Raw genomic sequence first — 21,114 nt, 5'->3', positions numbered from 1 at the left:
TCGGTACGAACATGATGGGGTGGCAGACAGAAGCTTAGCCCAGATAGCAGGGTTCCGCGAAGCAATTGATGTTTGCGAGCTTGCTGATTTGGGATACGAGGGAAACCCTTGGACCTTTGAACGGAGGGTGGTGGGTGGCTCTTTCTGCAGGGTCCGGTTGGACCGAGCGCTAGCAACGGCGACGTGGAGTGCTCGCTTTCCTCTCGCACGTGTGCGTCACCTAACGGGAGTGACCTCTGATCACTGCCCCATTTTGTTGTCTTGGCAGGAAACGGCACGCCAGCGGAGGTTAACTGAGGATAAAATCTTCAGGTATGAAATTATGTGGGAGTCTCATGATCAGTTTAAGCAGCATCTAGGTGAGGTGTGGCAAGAGAAGGGTAGGGCAGTGACGATGACACAGCTGAAGGAGAAACTCCAAAGTGTTTCGGGCTCCCTGGAGGATTGGGGACGTAATACCTTTGGCCATGTGAGGCGGGAGATTCGATGTTTGAGCGAGAGGCTGACTGGGTTGCGTGCAACACCATCCAGGACGGGACCAACGGAAGAAGAGGATGCGGTGATCAAACGCCTGGGGGAATTATACCAGCGTGAAGAAATCATGTGGAGACAACGTTCCAGGGTACAGTGGCTTGCCGAGGGAGACAAGAACTCGCGTTTCTTTCACTTACGGGCGAGTAAGAGAAGAAAGAGGAACCATATAAACAAACTGAAACAGGCTGATGGTTCATTTACTGAAGATGAACAGATTATGGCGGATCAAACTAGTGAGTTTTATGAGAATTTGTACCTTTCTGAGGGTGTAACAAATATGGAGGAAGTAATAGACGTGATTCCAGTTAAGGTCACGGAGCAAATGAATGATCAGCTGCTCAAGCCTTTCGAGGCAAGAGAGGTCAAGGAGGCCCTTTTTCAGATGTTCCCAACTAAGGCTCCGGGACCGGATGGGTTTCCCGCCCATTTCTTCCAAACCCATTGGGACATTTGTGGAGAAGAGGTGATGATGGCAGTGCTTCGAGTACTGAAGGGGGAGGACAATATGGAGGAGATTAACCAGACCTTCATTGTGTTGATACCTAAGGTAGCCAATCCGGAGGAGCTGGGCCAATTTAGGCCGATCAGCTTATGTAACGTTATCTACAAGATTGCCTCAAAGTTGCTGGCCAATAGGCTGAAGATTTGCCTTCCAGAAATCATCTCCGAGGAACAGTCGGCATTTTTTCCGGGGCGTTTGATTACGGATAACATCATTACTGCTTACGAGTGCTTGCACTTCATGAAGCGGAATAAGGCAAAGCGGAATCGTTTCTGCGCTTTGAAACTTGACATGCGGAAGGCTTACGACAGGCTTGAGTGGAGATACCTGGAGGCAGTAATGATCAAGCTGGGGTTTCACAGAATCTGGGTGAAGACAGTTATGCGGTTGGTGACCACAGTATCTTTCCAGGTTCTGTTTAACGGAGGGAAGTTAAGAAGGTTTTTACCTTCACGAGGGGTAAGACAGGGTGACCCAATTTCACCATATCTTTTCTTGTTAGCGGCAGAGGGCCTTTCGTGCCTCTTAAAACACCACAGTGACTCGTCAGATCTTAATGGCTTAAAGGTGGCTCCGTCGGCTCCGGCGGTCAGTCATCTCCTTTTTGCGGACGACAGCCTGTTGCTATTGAAGGCAGATACGGAGATTGCGGGGAAGGTTCAAGAAATTCTGGACAAGTATTGCTTGGCCTCGGGTCAAAGAATTAACCGGGACAAATCTTCTATTTTCTTTAGCAAGAAATGTCCCAGGGGTATAAAGGATGGAGTCAAGGCCACTCTTGACGTTCATAATGAGACGCTGTTTTAGAAATACCTGGGGATGCCATCGGATGTTGGGCGTTCCCTGAATGGCGCCTTCAAGTACATCAAGGATCGAATTTGGAGCCGTATCCAGGGATGGTTGGAGCGTCTTTTTACTATGGCATGTTTTAAGCTACCTACTGGCCTGTGTCACCATATCAATTCTTTGCTGCGCAAGTTCTGGTGGGGGAGCCGAAATGGTGAGAGGAAAACTTGCTGGGTTGCATGGAGTGATATGTGCAAACCAAAGAATCTGGGTGGACTTGGTTTTAGAGACATTGAGTTGTTCAATTTGGCGTTGCTTGCGAGGCAGGGCTTGCGGATGTTGCAGAATCCTGAGTCGTTGAGTGCTCGCATTCTCAAAGCAGTCTATTTCCCAACAACGGAGATGCTTTCCGCTGAAGTGGGATCATCACCATCGCGGGTATGGAGAGGTATCCATGAAGGGTTACAAGTCTTGAAGCAGGGACTTATAAGGAGGATTGGGACTGGGGAGGAAACTGATCCCTGGAATGATCAATGGCTACCGAGGGATGGTATGCTTCGAGCTCTTGCCTGTCTACATGTTCCGAGTGAAGAGTGTCCAGAACCGCCTACACAGGTGGCGTTTTTCATTGAGGCAGCCACAAACACGTGGAAGGAAGAGGAACTTCGGCGTTTTTTCCTACCAATGGACGTGGAATCGATCCTTCAAATTCCTTTGAGCCACCGACGTTTTTCGGATTGTTGGGCGTGGCATTACGACCGTAAGGGGATCTTCTCTGTCAGGTCGGCGTACAAGATGTTGGTGCACACTCGCGAAAAAAGGGAAGCATGGTTAGATGGTTCAGCAACCTCGTCGAATGTTAAGGAGGTGGAGAACCAGTGGACAAAACTTTGGCACACCCAGGTGCCGTCAAAGGTGAAGATTTTCTTGTGGCGGCTGGCCAAGCAATCTTTGCCGACCAACGATGTCCGTCACCACAGGCGGATGGCCGATAGTGATCAGTGTAGGCTATGTGGTGCAGCTGACTCATGGCGCCATGCGCTGCTTGATTGCACCATGGCACGCTGTGTGTGGGCTCTTGTTGACGAGGAGATCACAGAACACATGTGCCGGTCAGAGGAGGGCAACGCTCGCCAGTGGCTAGCAAATCTCATTGAGACTCTTAAGCCGGAAGATCAGACTCGAGTTTTTGTTACTCTTTGGGCGATCTGGCATGCAAGGAGGAAGGCTTTGTTCGAGGAAATTTACCAGAGTCCACTCTCGACGTACGCTTTCGTGGAGTCTTTCATCAACGACCTATCGCTTGGCAGGCAGGAGCCGAGGAGGAGGAGTCTGGTGGAAGCCGCGACAAGCCAGCCGAAGTGGTATCCGCCGCCACAGGGTTTCGTTAAGGTGAATGTGGATGCGGCTGTGTCCAATCGGACGGGCAAGGGGACGATCGCTGCAGTGGCAAGGTCGGAGGCAGGCGAGTTCTTGGGTGCTTCGGCCGTGGTTTTGCCAGGAAGGACGGACCCGGAAACACTGGAGGCTCTTGCGTGTAGAGAAGGTGTCGCGCTTGCATGCGATATCAACGCCACCAAGGTTCATATTGCAAGTGACTGCCAGATGGTCATCCGCAATCTGGAAGAAGGATCTATGGGGGTCTACGGACACATCGTTCGAGAGATTGTCGAGTCCAAAGGGGGTTTTCAGGAGCTCACGTTTGGGCATGAACGCAGGAGCTCGAATAAGGAGGCGCACAGCCTCGCCAGAAGTGTCATTCGAGATGATGGGGGTCGCCGTGTGTGGCTTATTGACCCGCCTTCGGGCCTTTGTATTCCTTATGTTATTGACCTTGAATAAATGAGGTCTTCCCCCCCTTCAAAAAAAAAAAAATCTATCTGCAATAATACCACCCAAAGTTTTGCAGAAGCTAGGGATCATCCGGTCAAAGTTTTGCCTGTCTCCGCTCATCAAGACCAGCCTATACTGCAAACCTAAAAAGCCAGCACAGCTCATTGATTTGCTCGTCTAGTCCCATCGACCGGCGCAGCACTTCACACCGGCAATCCCATCCCTCTCCTCACATCCTCCTTCGCCAATACTAAGAGCATCCCCACTCGTTGGCGCTCCCCACGCCCAAATCCGGCGAAATTTTCGTCCGGATTGGAGGAAGATTTGGCGTGGGAAGGAGTAGTTTCTCAGTCGTGTGCTCCCCAAGCGGCGTTTCTCGGGGAAAAAGAGGATGGCTCGGGGAATCCGGACGAAAGAGGAGACACGTGGGCGTGGGCGGTTGGTTTAGCTTCATCCGGAGTCCCCGGGAGACCCCCGGAAAACCGAGGATGGCATGGGGAGTCCGGACGAAAATAGGCTCAAATCCGGACCAAAATGAGGAACCGGGGGCCTGACTGGGCCGTTTTTCGCCGTCCGGATGAAAAAAAGTGGCCGTGGGGGCTCCGTGGGGAGACGAGTGGAGATGCTCTAATAATTCACATCCGGATTTCCGCTGCCAAGGCCCGAGTGCACGGCTCATTGATTTGTTCGTCTTCCCGTGCAGAGACGCCGAGGACGCCGTCGCGTCGGAAGTCGCCGCCCTCGCTCCAGAGTAATCCTCTCGGCTCAGTCTTTCCATTCTTTCTCTTAAGCCGGCAGATCTAAGCACTTCTTTCTTGCGCCGAATCCGTCGCCCCATCTGCATTTTGTATAATTCGTACTGATGTTTGCTTCTTCTTTTTCCCCCCTTTACCAGCGATCGAGCGGTTAGCATGCCGGACAGCAGCGGCGCGACCGTTTTTGACGACCTGCCGGAGTGGCTCGTCGTCGACGAGATCCTCTTCCGGTTGCCGCCCAAGGACGTACTCCGCTGCCGCGCCGTCCGCAGGTCCTGGCGCAGCGGCACTTCTACCGACAAGTTCATCCTCGACCACCACCGCCGCCAGCCCTCGCTCCCCATCATCAAACACCGGGAGGGCCTCTGCCGCTTCCCAGTCCCCAGTGCCGCTGCTGCCGATGTCTGCAGTGATAAAAAGATACGGCCCTTCGTCCGGTACACCCCTACTACCATAGTCGACGTTATACACCACGGCGCTTGTGACGGCCTCCTCATCCTGTCGGAGCAAGCTGATTTCTACATCTGCAACCCGACCACCCGCAGGTGTGCTTCTCTGCCACATCCTCCACTACGACCAGGCTTCAGCACGGTCACCGTAGTCGCCTTCTACCGGCACCACACATCTGGAGATGAAGCAGCACAAAGTTGTGGAGGAACAGCTCCACCGTGTTGCTACAATGTGGACAGCACAAATGTTGAAGGAACCGCTTCAACGTGCTGCGCTAGATATCGCTCTAGGGGCGTAAGCTAGATATCGCTCTAGGGGCGGGGGCTGTCAAGAGTTCAATCCAAACTCTCAACACAAGATCTAATCCAAGATCTTAAAAACAAGAACAGAAAGTTCTCTTTATCTCTGTTGAAGAAAATGAATGCCTAACTAAGGATTTTACGGAAACTGAAATTTTTGAAGCCATCATGCAGATGAAGAAAAACAAAGCGCCGGGGCCAGATGGTTTTCCGGCGGAATTCTATCAAACTTTTTGGGAGATAATAAAAACGGATATGCTAGATATGTTTGTGAGTTTTCAACGAGGCGAGCTACCTCTTTTTCATCTTAATTTCGGAACAATTATCCTTTTGCCGAAAAAAGAAAATGCTATTCAAATACAACAATATAGACCCATTTGTTTGTTGAATGTGAGTTTTAAAGTTTTTACTAAAGTTGGAACTAACCGTGTGGCACATATAGCTGAAAATGTTGTCCAGCCGACACAATCAGCTTTTATGCCTGGCAGACATATTTTGGAAGGTGTGGTTATCTTGCATGAGACAATACATGAGCTCCATAGGAAGAAATTAGATGGGGTTCTTTTAAAAATTGATTTTGAGAAAGCTTACGATAAAGTAAAATGGTCTTTTTTACAACAAGTGTTAAGAATGAAAGGTTTTGCGCCAAAATGGTGTGCTTGGATAAAAAGCTTTATTGAAAAGGGTAGTGTTGGGATCAGAATTAATGAAGATATTGGACACTACTTTCAAACGAGAAAAGGGCTTCGACAAGGTGATCCGATGTCACCTATTCTTTTCAACATTGTTGCAGACATGCTAGCAATTTTGATTGCGAGAGCGAAAGAGGATGGTCAGGTAGCTGGCCTGATTCCTCATTTAGTTGACGGCGGGGTCTCGATTCTACAATATGCGGATGACACTATCATTTTTATGGAGCATGATTTAAACAAAGCGTTAAACATGAAATTAGTTCTATGTATTTTTGAGCAACTGTCGGGTTTGAAAATAAATTTTCATAAGAGCGAGTTGTTTTGTTTTGGTAAGGCCAAGGAGATGGAGAGTGACTATAAAATTATGTTCGGGTGTGACATTGGATCAGTACCATTCAGATATTTGGGTATCCCGATAAATTTTCGAAAGTTAAGAAATGGGGATTGGAAACCAGTTGAAGATCGATTTGAGAGAAAATTAAGTAGTTGGATTGGTAAAATGCTTTCTTACGGGGATCGTCTCGTACTTATTAACTCTATTCTCACAAGTCTTCCCATGTTTATGCTTTCTTTTCTTGAAATTCCAAAGGGGGTTAGGAAGAGATTGGATTATTTCAGATCTCGTTTTTTCTGGCAAAGTGATGGTCATAAAAAGAAATATAGGTTGACAAAGTGGAACATAATATGCAGGCCGAAAGAACAAGGAGGGTTAGGAATTGAGGATTTAGAACTCAAAAATAAAAGTCTGTTAGCCAAGTGGCTACATAAACTTATTAATGAAGAGGGTATGTGGCAAGAGTTGTTGCACAAGAAATATTTAAGTTCTAAAACTCTCTCTCAGGTTTCTGCTAATCCAACTGACTCACCTTTTTGGAAGGGACTGATGAAAGTAAAGGATGAATTTTTTAAACGCGGTTCGTTTCAAATAGGTAATGGCCAGAGTACTAGATTTTGGGAGGATATTTGGCTAGGACAAAGGTCTTTGGCTAGTGAATACCCATCTTTATATAACATAGTGAACCACATGAATGTTACTGTTGAGAATGTGTTATCAGCCTCACCGCTTAATATCAGCTTTAGAAGAACCCTGAATGATTATAAATGGGAAAGATGGACACATTTGTTAAATAGATTAATCATGGTACAACTCTCGGATAGCGAAGATACTTTCAAATGGAGCCTCACGTCCTCTGGTATTTATACGGTTAAATCCATGTATATTGATTTGCTTAATGATAACTCTGTTTTTCTTAATAAATACATCTGGAAGATGAAGGTACCTTTGAAGATTAGGATTTTTATGTGGTTTCTTCAGAAAAAGGTTATACTCACGAAGGATAATTTAGCCAAACGTAATTGGCAGGGGGATGTGAGATGTTGTTTTTGTGATCATGAGGAGAATATACAACACTTGTTTTTAACTTGTCCGTTCACCCAGATGATATGGAGAATTATTTACATGACTTTCAATATAACTCCTCCTTTAAACATCACAAACTTGTTTGGGAAATGGTTGAATGGGGTGCCCAAAATAGAAAAAGCTCATATTAGAGTGGGTGTATGTGCTGTTTTATGGGCGATTTGGAAAGTTCGGAATGATTGCATCTTTAACAAAAAGAGTTTCCCATCATTTTTGCAGGTCATTCCTTTAGCAACACACTTGATCCATATGTGGTCCTATCTACAGTCGGTGGACGTGCGACTGGATATGGATATTGGGTGCAACCGCCTGGTTATGGTTGCACGGGATTTCTACAACCGGTGCGGATGGTCTGCTGATAGGCGTTTGGAATGCTGATGCAAAGAAGCTTCATGTTGCTATTCTTTTTTAGATGGCTCATTTTTGTTGAGACCCTTTGTGATCCGTGATTTGTAATAAGTCTTTAGTCGTTCGTGTGTACAACTGGATTTGTTTTAAATCTTAATAAAGCGGCCGTATGCATCATTTTGATGCAGTGGCTGGGGAAACCCATTTCGAAAAAAAAACATAGCCTGGTTTCATAGGTAGAGGTTGGACCTCTATTTATAGGCTGCATGAGCCTTCACTACTTAGCTCTACTCACAACTAGAGTGTTCTAGAGAACACTACATAAGCTAGGGAAAGAACTACAAATATCCTAGTTACAACCTCTACTAGAATACTCTGGAAACCACTACAACACACATAACTAGAGGACCATATTACCTAGAATATAGTAGAAGTGTGTAGAAGCTAGTACTGGATCTTACTTATGTTTTATTTTAATTTTATTTTATATACCGTCCCTCATCATTCTCCCCTGGTTGTTTAGAACTCGACCTCGAGTTATCTTCATAGAGTGCTTGTTCTGGATGATAAAGAGCCAAGTCTGCCACATTGAATATGTTAGATATTCCCATCTCAGCTGGAAGATCTATCATGTAGGCATTATCATTTATCTTCCTTAGAACAGGGAAGGGCCCGTATTTCCACCATCTAAGTTTCTCTTTGTTGTCTAATGGTGGTCCTTCTTTCCGGAGGTATACCATCACCTTATCACCAACATGGAATGATTTTAGCCTCCGTTTGTGGTCACTTTTCTCCTTCTCCTTGGAGCTATTACGATTTGATTGATTTGGTAGAATGATGATCTTCCGCTTGTTCCAAGTGAAAGAGTAGGAATTGTCCTTCCCTTTGTGTGTTGTATTCACATCATATTGCCAAGGTCTCCCAAGAAGAACATGGCTGGCATCCATATCAACAACATCACATAACACATTTGCGTGATAGTGCTTGCCCAAAGAGAGTGGCAGGTTGCATTGTTTGGTCACCCTCATATTCACTCCTTTCTTGATCCACCCAATAGTGTAGGGGTTTGGACGATCATGTGTCTCAAGCTTTAAATGATTCACCAAATTCTGAGAGATAAGGTTTTCACAGCTGCAACCATCAATCACTAGTTTGCATACCTTGCCATTCACCGTGCATTTGCTCTCAAATATTTTCTTTTGTTGTGGGTTGTCGGGCTGCGGTGTTGAGCACAAGGGGCGCTGAATCACGCATACCACCTCTTCTCCCTCTTCTTCACAAATATCTTGTCCTTCTACATCTTCAGATTCATATTCTTTGCCATCTTTGCCATCATGGATTGTTGTGTTGACAAATTTCCTCAATGGGCAATTGCTAGATACATGTCCCTCTTCACCACATTTATAGCATTTTATCACAGGCTTTGCCCTACTCTTACCTCCGGCTTGCTTTGGGACAGTTTCTTTTGCACCGGGTTGAGTGGTCTCTTCTTCCATTTCGTGGGAGTGACTCCTAGATGAGTCTTCCATATGAGAATATGGAGCCTTACTTGCCTTTCTTGCCTTTACCAATCTCTCTGCCTTTAAAGCTAGAGCTTGTGCTTGATCAAGGGACCAAATTTGCTGCATCATTAAACGATCCTGGATAGCATCATTGAGACCATTGATGTACCTTGCAACTTGTTGATCTTCAGTTTCACCAAGGTGGCACCTCACTTGTAACCTTAGGAACTCCTCCGTGTATTCTGAAACGGTCCTATTTCCTTGAGCACAATTCTGAAACTGAATAAATAGGATCTGATCGTAATCTGCAGGCAAAAATCTCCCTTTCAAAAGATTCTTCATCTGCCGCCAAGATCTCACACGAGGTTCTCCTCTTAGCCTGCGATCTTCTTGAAGGCGATGCCACCATGCACCAGCTCCTCCTTTTAGTTTGTATGCAACCAAAGAAACTCTACGATCTTCAGGAATATCCATAACCTCAAAGAAAGTCTCCACCTCATACAACCAATCAAGGCACCCCTCAATATCAACATTTCCATTAAAAGTGGGGATCTCAGCTCTCACCTTGTATGTATCCCTCGCATATGTAGAGCGGTGTACTCTCGGATATGTATGGAGATCAGGTTCTTCAAGGCCCTCGTCATATTCTTCACCTTCGGAAGCTTCAGCATACATTGGCCTCCTTGAAGTACGCTGAACAACACGTGAATGAGGTGTTTTTGCTTCAATACGACCTCCCATTCTTCGACGCCTATCATCTGCCTCCTTTGATGATTCTTCATTGGCAACAGGAGGAACACCCTTTCTTACCATCTCAACTAGCTGATCAAATTTGTGGTTAAGGTCTTCACGGAACGCTTGGATTTGTTGTTCTGCAGCATCCATTCTCTTTCCCAACTCCTCCATTGCTTGCTGCAGCTTGCTCTCAATGAGGGAACCAGCAACTTGAACGGATCAGCAGGGCTCTGATACCACCTGAAGCAGCACAAAGTTGTGGAGGAACAGCTCCACCGTGTTGCTACAATGTGGACAGCACAAATGTTGAAGGAACCGCTTCAACGTGCTGCGCTAGATATCGCTCTAGGGGCGTAAGCTAGATATCGCTCTAGGGGCGGGGGCTGTCAAGAGTTCAATCCAAACTCTCAACACAAGATCTAATCCAAGATCTTAAAAACAAGAACAGAAAGTTCTCTTTATTGATAGGTAGATGGTACATAGCCTGGTTTCATAGGTAGAGGTTGGACCTCTATTTATAGGCTGCATGAGCCTTCACTACTTAGCTCTACTCACAACTAGAGTGTTCTAGAGAACACTACATAAGCTAGGGAAAGAACTACAAATATCCTAGTTACAACCTCTACTAGAATACTCTGGAAACCACTACAACACACATAACTAGAGGACCATATTACCTAGAATATAGTAGAAGTGTGTAGAAGCTAGTACTGGATCTTACTTATGTTTTATTTTAATTTTATTTTATATACCGTCCCTCATCAGGAGAGCACCGGGTTCTCTGGGTGGTCATGAGCCACGCCAGAGTTGAATATGAATCACCTGATTACTTCGTCCTCACGGTGGGATCACACCAGCCAAGACTCATCCAGTGGCCGATAGCTTCTCCTGCCGCTGAGTCCTCCACTTGGCCACCAGTGCATCATCGTGGTAGCCTGCACTGGCCGATGGGCCTCAGCATTACGGTATTTGACACCGTAGCCGAGACATTCCGCCAGATGAGCCGTCCGGCGCAGCTGGGCGACATGGTGTCATTGCTCGACATGGGTGACGCCCTTGCTTTGTCAAGCACCACACTTGAATGCGTCACCCTAGATGTCTGGGTGTTGCAGGACTATGACGCTGAGACCTGGGGCTTCCAGTACCGGATTAACTTGCGAGCTATTGTGGCAGCACCACCGCTTGATTTGCAAGTGAAATATGTCCCGAGGATGGTTGCAATCAACGAGCGCGAGCTGTTGATCCAGGTGGGTTGGCGTCTGCTGCATTGTGGCATCGATGGTACATTTCTAGGAAATGTTGAGATCGAGGAGCATGAAAACTACCTGACACTCACTAAGCATCGCCTCCAAGAGAGCATGATTTCACTTCCATTGTTTGAGAGGCAACAACAAGAAGAGGCTGTCAACAATGTGCCTCCATTCCTCATTGTGCTGTAAGATGCCTTGGACTCCCCATCATGTCTTGGACTCCCCTTGTTTAATGTGCTATCAATTGGAGCAGCTAAGCCATGTCTTTTGTTCTTAGTATCTAGTAATACTAGTAGAACTGAACAATTTGGATGTCAAAAGTACTAGCACTTCTGCCATCATCATTCGGTGCTTGTTATGCTATCCTGTGGATCATGTTATTGTCGTGAACAATGGATTATCTATGCTATAGAACTGTTCTACTTGTCTCCCTTGTTTCATTTCAGTTTGCATTATTAAAAAGCACGATATTTGTTCCGTCCTTCATGACAAGTTGTGGTATGTAGCTTACTATTTTTTTCGAGAAAACGCAAAAAGCCTTTGCGTTTCATTTCATTGAAAAGAAGGAGATGAACATAGGTTTATCAGTTACAACCCGCAGAGAGGGGCAGGACAGGGAACAACCAACAACCAGGGAACAACCAAAACTATGAGAGATCAGTGTACATCCCAGGTGTTTGGCAAAACGACGCGCAGGTGCCCCAGCTCTTGCCCAGGTGCTTGCCTCATCACGGATCTTGGTCACGACGCCAAGGACAGAGGGGGTATGTAGCTTACTATTTTGATCTTTCATGTTCAGTATACACTTTGGTCTTATTGTTTCTGGGACCTCATCGCTCCTGCTCTTTCTGTGGAGTTTTTTTTTGCTTAGGTACATGTGGGAACATATGGCTGTGATTTGGTGCTCAGCTAGTTTTGTGTCTGATTGTTACCACAACGGCAAGTAATTTGAGCAGTGCCACTGTTTTTTTGTCTGGTTGGTGCTACTTCAATTCAATGCAGCTATTGTTACCAAAATATGGAAAGTACTTTGTTTCATGGACTTCCACTATTTCAGAGATGTGCTTGGCTGATGGTTTTTTGTCCAGGATTTTATTTTTTGCTAGGACTAAGTTACAATATTACTATCTTATTAACAAATGTTGCAGTCTGCTGGAAGGTCGGTAATAATCTGGTTAGGCTGTTGTTAGCTAGTTTTACTTCACTGTATGGCTGTAGGGTTGGTGCTTCATGTCTCTCTTTTGTTTTTCTTGTTTATGGCTTTACTGAACTCACCAACACAACGCTGCAGGCCATCCTGAGATGAACATGGTTCCATGCATATAGGACCGGAACATAACACAACACATCTGGGGCTCTCAGCTGCATCTATTTGAAACACATTAACACATCTCAGCCGCACCACTCTGAAAACATTCCACTTCTGCTCTGTTTCATTTCAGTTTGCATTATTAAAAAGCACGATTTTTTTCCGTCCTTCATGAGAAGTCATGGTATATAGCTTAATATTTTGGTCTTTCATGCTCAGTACACACTTTGGTCTTATTGCTTCTGGGACCTGGTCGCTCCTGCTCTTTGTGTGGAGATGTTTTTGCTCAGGCAGGCATATCTGGGAAGCTGGCTGTGATTTGGTGATCAGCCTAGTTTTGTGCCTGATTGTTACCACATCGACAAGTAATTTGAGTAGTGCCACTGTTTTTTTTTTTTTTGTATTGTTGGTGCTACTTCAGCTCAATGCAGCTATTGTTACCAAAATATGGCAACTACTTTGTTTCATGGGACTTTCACCATTTCAGACAAATGCTTGGCTGCTGGTTTTTTTGTAGGATTTTTTTTTTTGCTAGGACTAATTTACAATATGACTTATCTCATTAACAATGTTGCAGTCTGCTGGAACATAACACAATGCATATGAGGCTCTCAGCTGCAACAATTTTAGAGAAAGCAACACATCGAGGACCATTCATACATTTTCCAGGAAGAAAGCCAAGTTGCTACAAGCCGCACGTATTGCTTAGCTTAGTCAACTCATCCCACTAAGATTCTTGGAAGAAAATTCCAAGGATTTGATAACCACACACATCACATTATCCATTACACTAGGATTCTACCATGCAGGATTTAATTGCTAGAAAAAAAGCTAGATAACTGGATGTAGATGTTACATCCAGTTCTTGCTTGGGGAGCTCCTTCATAAACTTTTGACCACATAGATCTGGTAGAAATACCATGAAGTGGATAGCTGTAGTATTAGTGACATGTACAAAAGAAACATCTGTGTAACTAAATAATGATATATATCAAGCAGATTATATGCCCTCTAAACATATTTAGCTTTTCAGGAATGAGGCAATATGCATCTTACATCTCACTATCTCAGTGTATAGCACTGTAATACTGATATTGCAAGTTAATATGAAATAGTATGTGAAGAGAAGGTATCACTTACTAGCGTTCCCACTTGACGGCCATAAATCTTTTCAAGGGGTACAACATTTGCCCTGAACATATGTGCCAATGTATGGGCTCTTGCTTCATCATCATTTCAGCATTTGATCTTCACCATTTGAAGGTCTTTGCAAGTAAAAGATCTTCCCATTGGTTTCGTACGTGTTTCCAATTAATGAATTCCTGGTGTTGAAGTTCTTTTGCACATCAACAGAACTGTTAGTAAGTCTACGCTAACATACAAAAAACTAAGAAGATAAAATCAAGAACCAAGTGGCATAAGCCAAATATGTAACTACACATACCAATTTAAGTTGGAAAAGCCTCTGTATATCATACCAGGGGAATGCAGCATAGTTTACGGATAGATGTCCCACCTACACCTTAGGTGTCATATGATTCATCGTTCCGATATGTATCTCGCCTGGTTTTTATTATTTATCTTTTTGGACTTGAGACAACAAAACGGCTGTGTGCATCCTGGTTATGCAGAGGCTGGATGTAATTGCTTCTTAAAGTAATAAAGCATCCTTTATCGAAAAAAACATATTTGCTGATGTGGCGGCCTTTTTTTTTAGAGAAAAGCACATAAAGGTTATTTATTTCATACATCGTCTCCACCTCATCCGTTCGTGTGCCCTTGTCCCGCAGGCTGGCGCACCGCGCACGCGCGTCCTCGTACGTTCCTGTCCCTCACCCTTGGCATTCGCGGTTTGTGCCGGTTCCTTAGAGCATCTCTAGTAGATACGGCAAACTGCAAATCCCAAATTCGTGTATCCAGGGGTATCCCAACGCGGATTTGGGGTTCGAAAAACAGGAACGCAGTTAAGATACGTGATAATAAACTGCATAATTTAAACATTTGATTCGCGCCAAAGATTGTTCATACAAAACACGGAGATCAACAGCGGAGCCTAGTGCTCCGCTTCTCTACGCCAATGGCGCCGTTGTGGCGAACAAAAGCAGTAAACGCTCACCCTCTCGGAGCTATGTGCCGCGGTGGCGGAGCCGATAGCCTAGTCGATGTCGAGCTCGATTTAGCACTCATCATGCGCCACCTGCTCGTGGCGCCACTCCTGCTCCTTGTCGGTGTAGCGCGCGGACTTCTCCTCGACGAGCTTGGTCACCGTGCCCAGGGCCGCCTCGAGGACGAAGTCGCCCCGCTTGAGCGCGGGCACGTCCATCTCCAGCCTCGCCGCGATTGCGGCGATGTCCTCGTCCGCCGCGTAGTCGCTGTGGTCAAACCGCGGCGGTGGGGGCAGCCTGCTTGAGCTCGAGCCCTCGAAGAAGGCAAGGCGGTGTGAGGCCGGGGCGCTGGAGCTCGTGCGGCGCGCTGGAGCTCGACGCCTCCAGGTCGTGGGAGCTGGAGCAGCGCGGCGGTGGATCCCGCGACCTCGACGCCTTGATGCTCTTAAACCAGACTGTTGCTACAAGTTTAGTATGGTTTGGTCTGGTGTGTAAACCGTATACGATAGTTTACACGTATACGATAGGACGTGCTCTCACGGTGTGGTGCGGATTGATTACACGGCGCGACTGGTTTGAAACTGTCTAAAAGGATTAACATGCATGCACAAGTGCATGTTACAGCAGGATATGCTCCACACCGCCTAGACCGCGTCCTCCGTTTCCCTGACCGAGGCCAACATCCCGCTCATGGAGAACGTGCAAGCCTGATGCGGGTTTGATGATGATCGCTAGGTCGCGGCGCTGCCGGCAGAGCGACGAGTTGACTAGGTGATGATACTGGCGGAGCATGCAGAAAGAGCTCTGATGCTGGACAGCTGCTTCGTTGTCGTCATGATGCCGACAGCTCGACGCCGGTGGCGTCCGAGTACTTCATACATCACATGGCCTTAGAGCAGCACGCCGAGCAGATCAAGTTCGACATGCTCGCGCTCGAGAGCCAAATCCTCTTCGCCGCCGACCATCCGTCAAGCTGTTTGTCGCCTCTTGCGGCAGGCTAACACTCTGGCATTCCGTCGAACAGGTCGTGTTCTGGTGCCCCGACGACGCACGCCGTGAGTTCCACCATGTCATGCGCCGGCGGGACAAAGCGCCGCTACCCCAGGTCGCCTTTGACCTCGTCCACAACTTACTACGCCTGGCCGACACGTACCGGAGCTTCAAGCCGAGACAGCGCGGCTAGGAGCCGATGACCTTGAACGGCTGGCATACACGCCTCGCCGACGAAGTGTGAGGCTCGTGCAGTTCGTACGCCGGCCAGAGGTGCGCTCGCGCTCTGCCGCCGGCGAGGCGAGGAAGAATATTAGGGAGAGGACGACAATGAGGAGCACAAATTGCCCCAACTCACGTCCGTTGCCGTACCATGACCTGGCCATCGTCGCCACCATGCTAGTTGACAGGATCGCGTGAAAAAAGTCCAAAATCTCCGACCAGCCGAGCTGGAGGTGCTAACCCGGCGAGATGCGGTGGTACAAGCATGCATGGAGGGGCAGTGCTTTCCGGGACGGCCAAGGGGCTGCTTCGCGCAGGGCCACCCGTCCCACGCTTAAACTTTAGGTGCTTTTATGTAAAAACTCCAGCTGGTTGGAGCACAGCCGTTGACAAAAGGTCCCACATCACCATGTCAACAAATACGTAGTTGTATTGTCTGCAGTGACCGTATGTGACACACCTACGCATCTTTAATAACCGTAAGTGTCACTTCTCTGATGAAAGCGAAGTATACGGATAAGTTGAATGATCTACCATGTATTTTACTCTAGCCTCAAACCCATCTCCTTCCTCCGTGGAACCCAGCTCTGTGTCGACGGAAGGGAATGATCACTCAGAATCGTGGGCGGTGGGAAGCTGACGTGGTGAATCAGGCCAAACCCTTTGTCCTCCATCACGTTCCTTTGGTTGGTCACACCACCGTTGTCAAAGCCCCATCCTATCCTCTGAAATATCGATCGGTTTAGCAGAAGGGGAAAAGAAGCAAGATCAACATGCGGGGTCGTGATATATGTTATCTTCAAGCTAGCACGATCAACATGCAGAAGCAAAAAACAATGGGTGTCCATTCTTCGCTACAACGATGACAAAGTAGTCATGCCATATACACGAGTAAATCCTCGCTACGTCTTGGTCAGCTTGCAAACTGTGAACCCTCCGTCGACGACAAGGTTATGCCCGTTCACGTACTTGGCCTCGTCGGACGCGAGGTACACTGCCGCCCTGGCGATGTCCTCCACCTCCAGCACCGACCCGCCACCCATCTCGTTCATTCCCTTCACCATCCGCCTCAGATCCTCCTCGGTCGCCGCTGGGAGCAGCTCCGCCAACCCGCGCAGCCCGAATGGCGTGGCGATGGCGTGCGGCGAGATGGCGTTCACGCGCACGCCGTAGCGGCCCAGCTCGCCGGCCAGCGCCCGCACGGCGCCGATGACGGCGGCCTTGGAGATGCTGTACGGCGGCGCGATGACGCCCCCGATCACGCCCGCGGTGCTCGCGGTGCAGATGATGCAGCCGGCCTGGCGCGGCACCATCACGCGCGCCGCGTGCTTGATCCCTGCGACGGCCGACCGGGCGTTGAAGGCCATGGTGCGGTCGTAGTCGGCGACGTCGAGGGACGTGACGGAGTCCACGGCCATGGGCCCCGTGATACCTGCATGGTTGTACATGACGTCGAGCCGGCCGTGGCGCGCCACCGCGAGGTCGACGGCGGCGGCGATCTGCGCCTCGTCCGTGACGTCACAGCGGGCGTAGGCAGCGTCCGGCCCGAGCTCTGCGGCGACGGCGCGGCCGAGGTCATCCTGGATGTCGGCGAGGATGACCTTGGCGCCGTTCCTGACGAACTCCGTGGCGGTCGCCTTGCCGATACCGCTGGCGGCACCAGTGATAATGGCCACTTTTCCGGCCAACCTTTGGGAGTTTGAGGCCGTGGAGTAGCCGCAGTAGTGGCCGACGCAGCCAGCCAGCGACTCCGGCGCAGCTCCGCCCATCGCCCCCCTGCAAGACACGCACAAAGAATTTCGAGTACACCGTGTTTTAGCTGCTTATTCGTAATCTAGGGAGGGCCTAGTCTTCTTCGAAATGCATGCACCATACCTGAGAAGGAGCTGCATGCTGCGATAGTACATCCTGTTTATCTCGTCTGGTCTCCTCTTCTCCTTTGAGTCGATGTGCGAACGGAGCAGCCATTAAATAACAGGGGAAATCTGGATCGTTGGCAGGCATTGATCCCGACTGAAGATCATTCCCATGCTATTGCTGGCGGCAACAAGAAACTATTGACATTAGCTCACCCACCCCGGACCGACCCACTCCATGTGCTAGTTATGTACTTTCGTTTTCCGTTCTCTGCCAGCTCGAGGTTGCTGACCCGACGTGAGCTGTGCTATAGCCCAGAAATGCTAGACCTACGGGATTTTTTCTACGTGATTGACTTACGGGAGGACGTGGCTGCAGTGGATTTGCTGCTAAACAGTTGGCCCCCTTGATTTTCGGCCCACGATGAATCAGTAGATCACCACCTCATCCCGTAAGAAATTTCCGTAAGAATCTTTACGTAAGTGTAGCTTTACTGGCTATAGCCTATAGGAAACACACAAGGTGTCGACCACTATTCTCTATGCCCACGGCAAAATGTTGGGATATCGGCACAGGGCCATTCCGGTCAGGCTAGCATGCAAGCTGTCGGCACAAGAAAATCGTCAGCGCAGGAAGTTCAGCCATCGACACTGCCTCTCCACCCAGTGACGGAAATAAGGTTAGCTGGGCGAAATTATTATGTCTATTTTTAGGCACAAATGTAGTTCTAGTCATCAAAATAAATGATCCACAAAATCTTCGTCCGGGACTAGGGCACCGGGATAGACTTCGAGGTGTTTCAAGAAAGTTTCGCGCGGAGAACTGCGTACTCAACACGAAACTCGGGGACTGGGAGAATATACATATAAACTGAAAGATTGAAAACCGGCATGAATTTAAAGAACTTTGAGGTTTGGGCAACTTACCACCACGTTGCCGCTGGCGTCGTGCCACGCGGTGTCAAACTCCTGGACCGCATGCCGGAGCCGGCTCAGGTGCTGCGCTGTGCTCCGCGGGCCGGAAGGGTCGACAACCGGAAGCTTATCCTTGCCCAGGCCGCGGGTAGCCGGAGACAAGTCCGCCCGGTTCCACTTTTCCGCATAGTCAAGCAGCGGGCCCAGATTGACCTCGCCACGGTTGAGCTCAGTGATCCGGCCCAGCTGAGCTGAGGCCTTCTCGCTGGATGTAACGGCGGCGCGGCTGGCGTGCATCACCAATGACCGCGAGCCAGAAGCTGGCTCAGAGGCAGTGGGTTTGCCGGCTGGAGCTGCCGGAGGAGGTGACGGTGCGTCCTTAGATGGCGCAGGGGTTGCCGGTGTTTCCTTGGCAGGTGACAAAGTTGCCGGCGCGGAAGGTTCCGGCACGGTCTTGGAGGGGGAGGCGCTAGTCTTCTTCTTCTTCTTCTTGGGTGTGGGAGGAACCAGTGGTTCCGCCCTCCCAGCGTCTTTGGTACCGGCGCCGGTGTTGCTAGCGCTGGTGTCTTCAGTATCTGGAAGGGAAAAGAAATCCTCCTCCGCGCGGTGATGAGAAGTTTCAGGGGCCGCGCGCCCCGCACTTGTGTTGCCTCCCAAAGGGGAGGCTGAAGATTTGCCGGCACCAGATGGTACCGGGCTTGTTCGAGGAGTAGGAGAGGTCCTGGCGGCGTCCTCAGGGGCTTCCGGCCTTATGCCCGGTGCGCTCCGGGTAAGGCTCAGAGCGGGCCTGAGAAAGAAAAAGAGAAAGAAAATTGGAAAAAACAATGAGACGAGGAAAATCACAAGCAAAAGACAAAAGGAAAGAAAAACCGGAAGCTTACCCGGTAGCAACCGGAATTTGACTCCGGTAGCGCTTCTTGGTGTAGGGCTTGCCGCTATCCTTCTTGGAGCGCTTGGCGGGGGGATCTTCGCTGGGGCCGGCCTCAGGGGCCGGAGCTTTGTTCTTTCGCCCCTGAGAAGCCAAGTTGTCCAGGAACTCCTGGCCAACCTCGGCCTGCAGGGGAACCGCTCGCTCCACGACCTGGGGGTTGGCGTTGGCTGAGCGGAGATCTACATAAAAAATAGTTCATAAGAAAGCCGATGAGCAAAGTACCTAGAGGATAACGACCTCATCCTCGGAACCGTAATCATTTGCCGGATGAAAAATCGAAAAGTTACCAGGCCGCGGAGTGTGGGTCCGGCCCATTTTGTGCTTGCCTCGCACAACGTAAGGATCCGGGTCCACAGTGTCCAAGGGACGCTTGGTGCAAGGACCTTGCGCCTCCACAGCAATACGAGGAAAGCGCTCAAGGGCCTGAAAGAGAGAAAAAGTTAATCAGTTGTGCATCAAGATTTACCGAAAAGTGTCGATCGGGATTACTAAGTTCTTACGGCAGCAGAGGGGGAATTGTTGAAGCTGAGGGGACGGAGGCCCCAAGACCAATCCGCCGGCATATCGGTTTGGCAAATTTGCCTAGCCTTGAGAACCACATCGGATTTGCTTAGGCCGAAGCTGGTGATCCTGGTAGGATCGTCGTTGCCAGTCATTTGGCTCATCTTGTGAACCCGACGTTGGAGAGGAAGAACCCGGCGTGAGATAAATGCGCGGATGATATCATCGGAGCAGGTGTCCGTGTCCTTGTTGAGCTGCTTGCTTGTCACGGTAAAGCACACGTCCGTTGGGAACCCCAAGAGAAAGGTGTGATGCGTACAGCAGCAAGTTTTCCCTCAGTAAGAAACCAAGGTTATCGAACCAGTAGGAGATGAAGGCCACGTGAAGGTTGTTGGTGAAGGAGTGTAGTGCGGCGCAACACCAGAGATTCCGGCGCCAACGTGGAACCTGCACAACACAATCAAAATACTTTGCCCCAACTTAACAGTGAGGTTGTCAATCTCACCGGCTTGCTGTAAACAAAGGATTAAACGTATGGTGTGGAGAATGATGTTTGTTTGCAAAGAATAGAAGAGAACAATGATTGCAGTAGATTGTATTTCAGATGTAAAAGAATGGACCGGGGTCCACAGTTCACTAGTGGTGTCTCTCCAATAAGATAAATAGCATGTTGGGTGAACAAATTACAGTTGGGCAATTGACAAATAGAGAGGGCATAACAATGCACATACATATCATGATGACTAATATGAGATTTACTTAGGGCATTACGACAAAGAACATAGACCGCTATCCAGCATGCATCTATGCCTAAAAAGTCCACCTTCGGGTTAGCATCCGCACCCCTTCCAGTATTAAGTTGCAAACAACAGACAATTGCATTAAGTACCGTGCGTAATGTAAACAATACAAATATCCTTAGACAAAGCATTGATGTTTTATCCCTAGTGGCAACAACACATCCATAACCTTAGAACTTTCTGTCACTGTCCCAGATTCAATGGAGGTATGAACCCACTATCGAGCATAAATACCCCCTCTTGTAGTCACAAATATCAACTTGGCCAGAGCCTCTAATAGCAACGGAGACCATGCAAGATCATAAACAGCACATATATGATAGATCAATAATCAACTTGACATAGTATTCCATATTCATCGGATCCCAACAAACACAAC

At 48.4% G+C, this 21,114-nt stretch overlaps 2 protein-coding genes across 2 annotated transcripts; one reads left to right on the top strand and one right to left on the bottom strand.

Moving 5' to 3' along the window:
- The first annotated feature begins 4,265 nt into the window (after nucleotides 1–4,265).
- LOC127331712 (F-box protein At5g49610-like) lies at nucleotides 4,266–11,543 on the top strand. Its single transcript, XM_051357893.2, has 3 exons — nucleotides 4,266–4,406; nucleotides 4,551–5,056; nucleotides 10,622–11,543. The coding sequence occupies exons 2-3, from the start codon at nucleotides 4,567–4,569 to the stop codon at nucleotides 11,293–11,295; spliced, it is 1,164 nt and encodes a 387-aa protein (XP_051213853.1). The 5' UTR covers nucleotides 4,266–4,406; nucleotides 4,551–4,566; the 3' UTR covers nucleotides 11,296–11,543.
- A 4,963-nt stretch (nucleotides 11,544–16,506) lies between these two features.
- Nucleotides 16,507–17,757, bottom strand: LOC127331711 (momilactone A synthase). Its single transcript, XM_051357892.2, has 2 exons — nucleotides 17,608–17,757; nucleotides 16,507–17,508 (listed from the first exon to the last, which is right to left on the bottom strand). Exons 1-2 carry the CDS (start codon nucleotides 17,637–17,639, stop codon nucleotides 16,635–16,637), a joined length of 906 nt encoding a protein of 301 aa, XP_051213852.1. The 5' UTR covers nucleotides 17,640–17,757; the 3' UTR covers nucleotides 16,507–16,634.
- Between the last annotated feature and the right edge of the window lie 3,357 nt (nucleotides 17,758–21,114).

The sequence above is a fragment of the Lolium perenne genome, chromosome 2 (genome assembly GCF_019359855.2).
Source record: "Lolium perenne isolate Kyuss_39 chromosome 2, Kyuss_2.0, whole genome shotgun sequence".
In the NCBI taxonomy this organism is placed as follows: Eukaryota; Viridiplantae; Streptophyta; class Magnoliopsida; order Poales; family Poaceae; genus Lolium; species Lolium perenne.
Note: the sequence above shows the minus strand (reverse complement) of the source record. Positions and strands in the feature narration are given on the sequence as shown.

What these genes read in the sequence shown, in the direction of transcription:
- LOC127331712 (XM_051357893.2), top strand. Translation starts at nt 4,567, where the DNA reads ATGCCGGACAGCAGCGGCGCGACCGTTTTTGACGACCTGCCGGAGTGG. An exon ending in TGGAGATGAAGCAGCACAAA is followed by an intron (nt 5,057 to 10,621) that starts GTTGTGGAGGAA and finishes GTCCCTCATCAG; the next exon opens with GAGAGCACCGGGTTCTCTGG.
- LOC127331711 (XM_051357892.2), bottom strand. Translation starts at nt 17,639, where the DNA reads ATGTACTATCGCAGCATGCAGCTCCTTCTCAG. An exon ending in AGCATGCAGCTCCTTCTCAG is followed by an intron (nt 17,509 to 17,607) that starts GTATGGTGCATG and finishes CGTGTCTTGCAG; the next exon opens with GGGGGCGATGGGCGGAGCTG.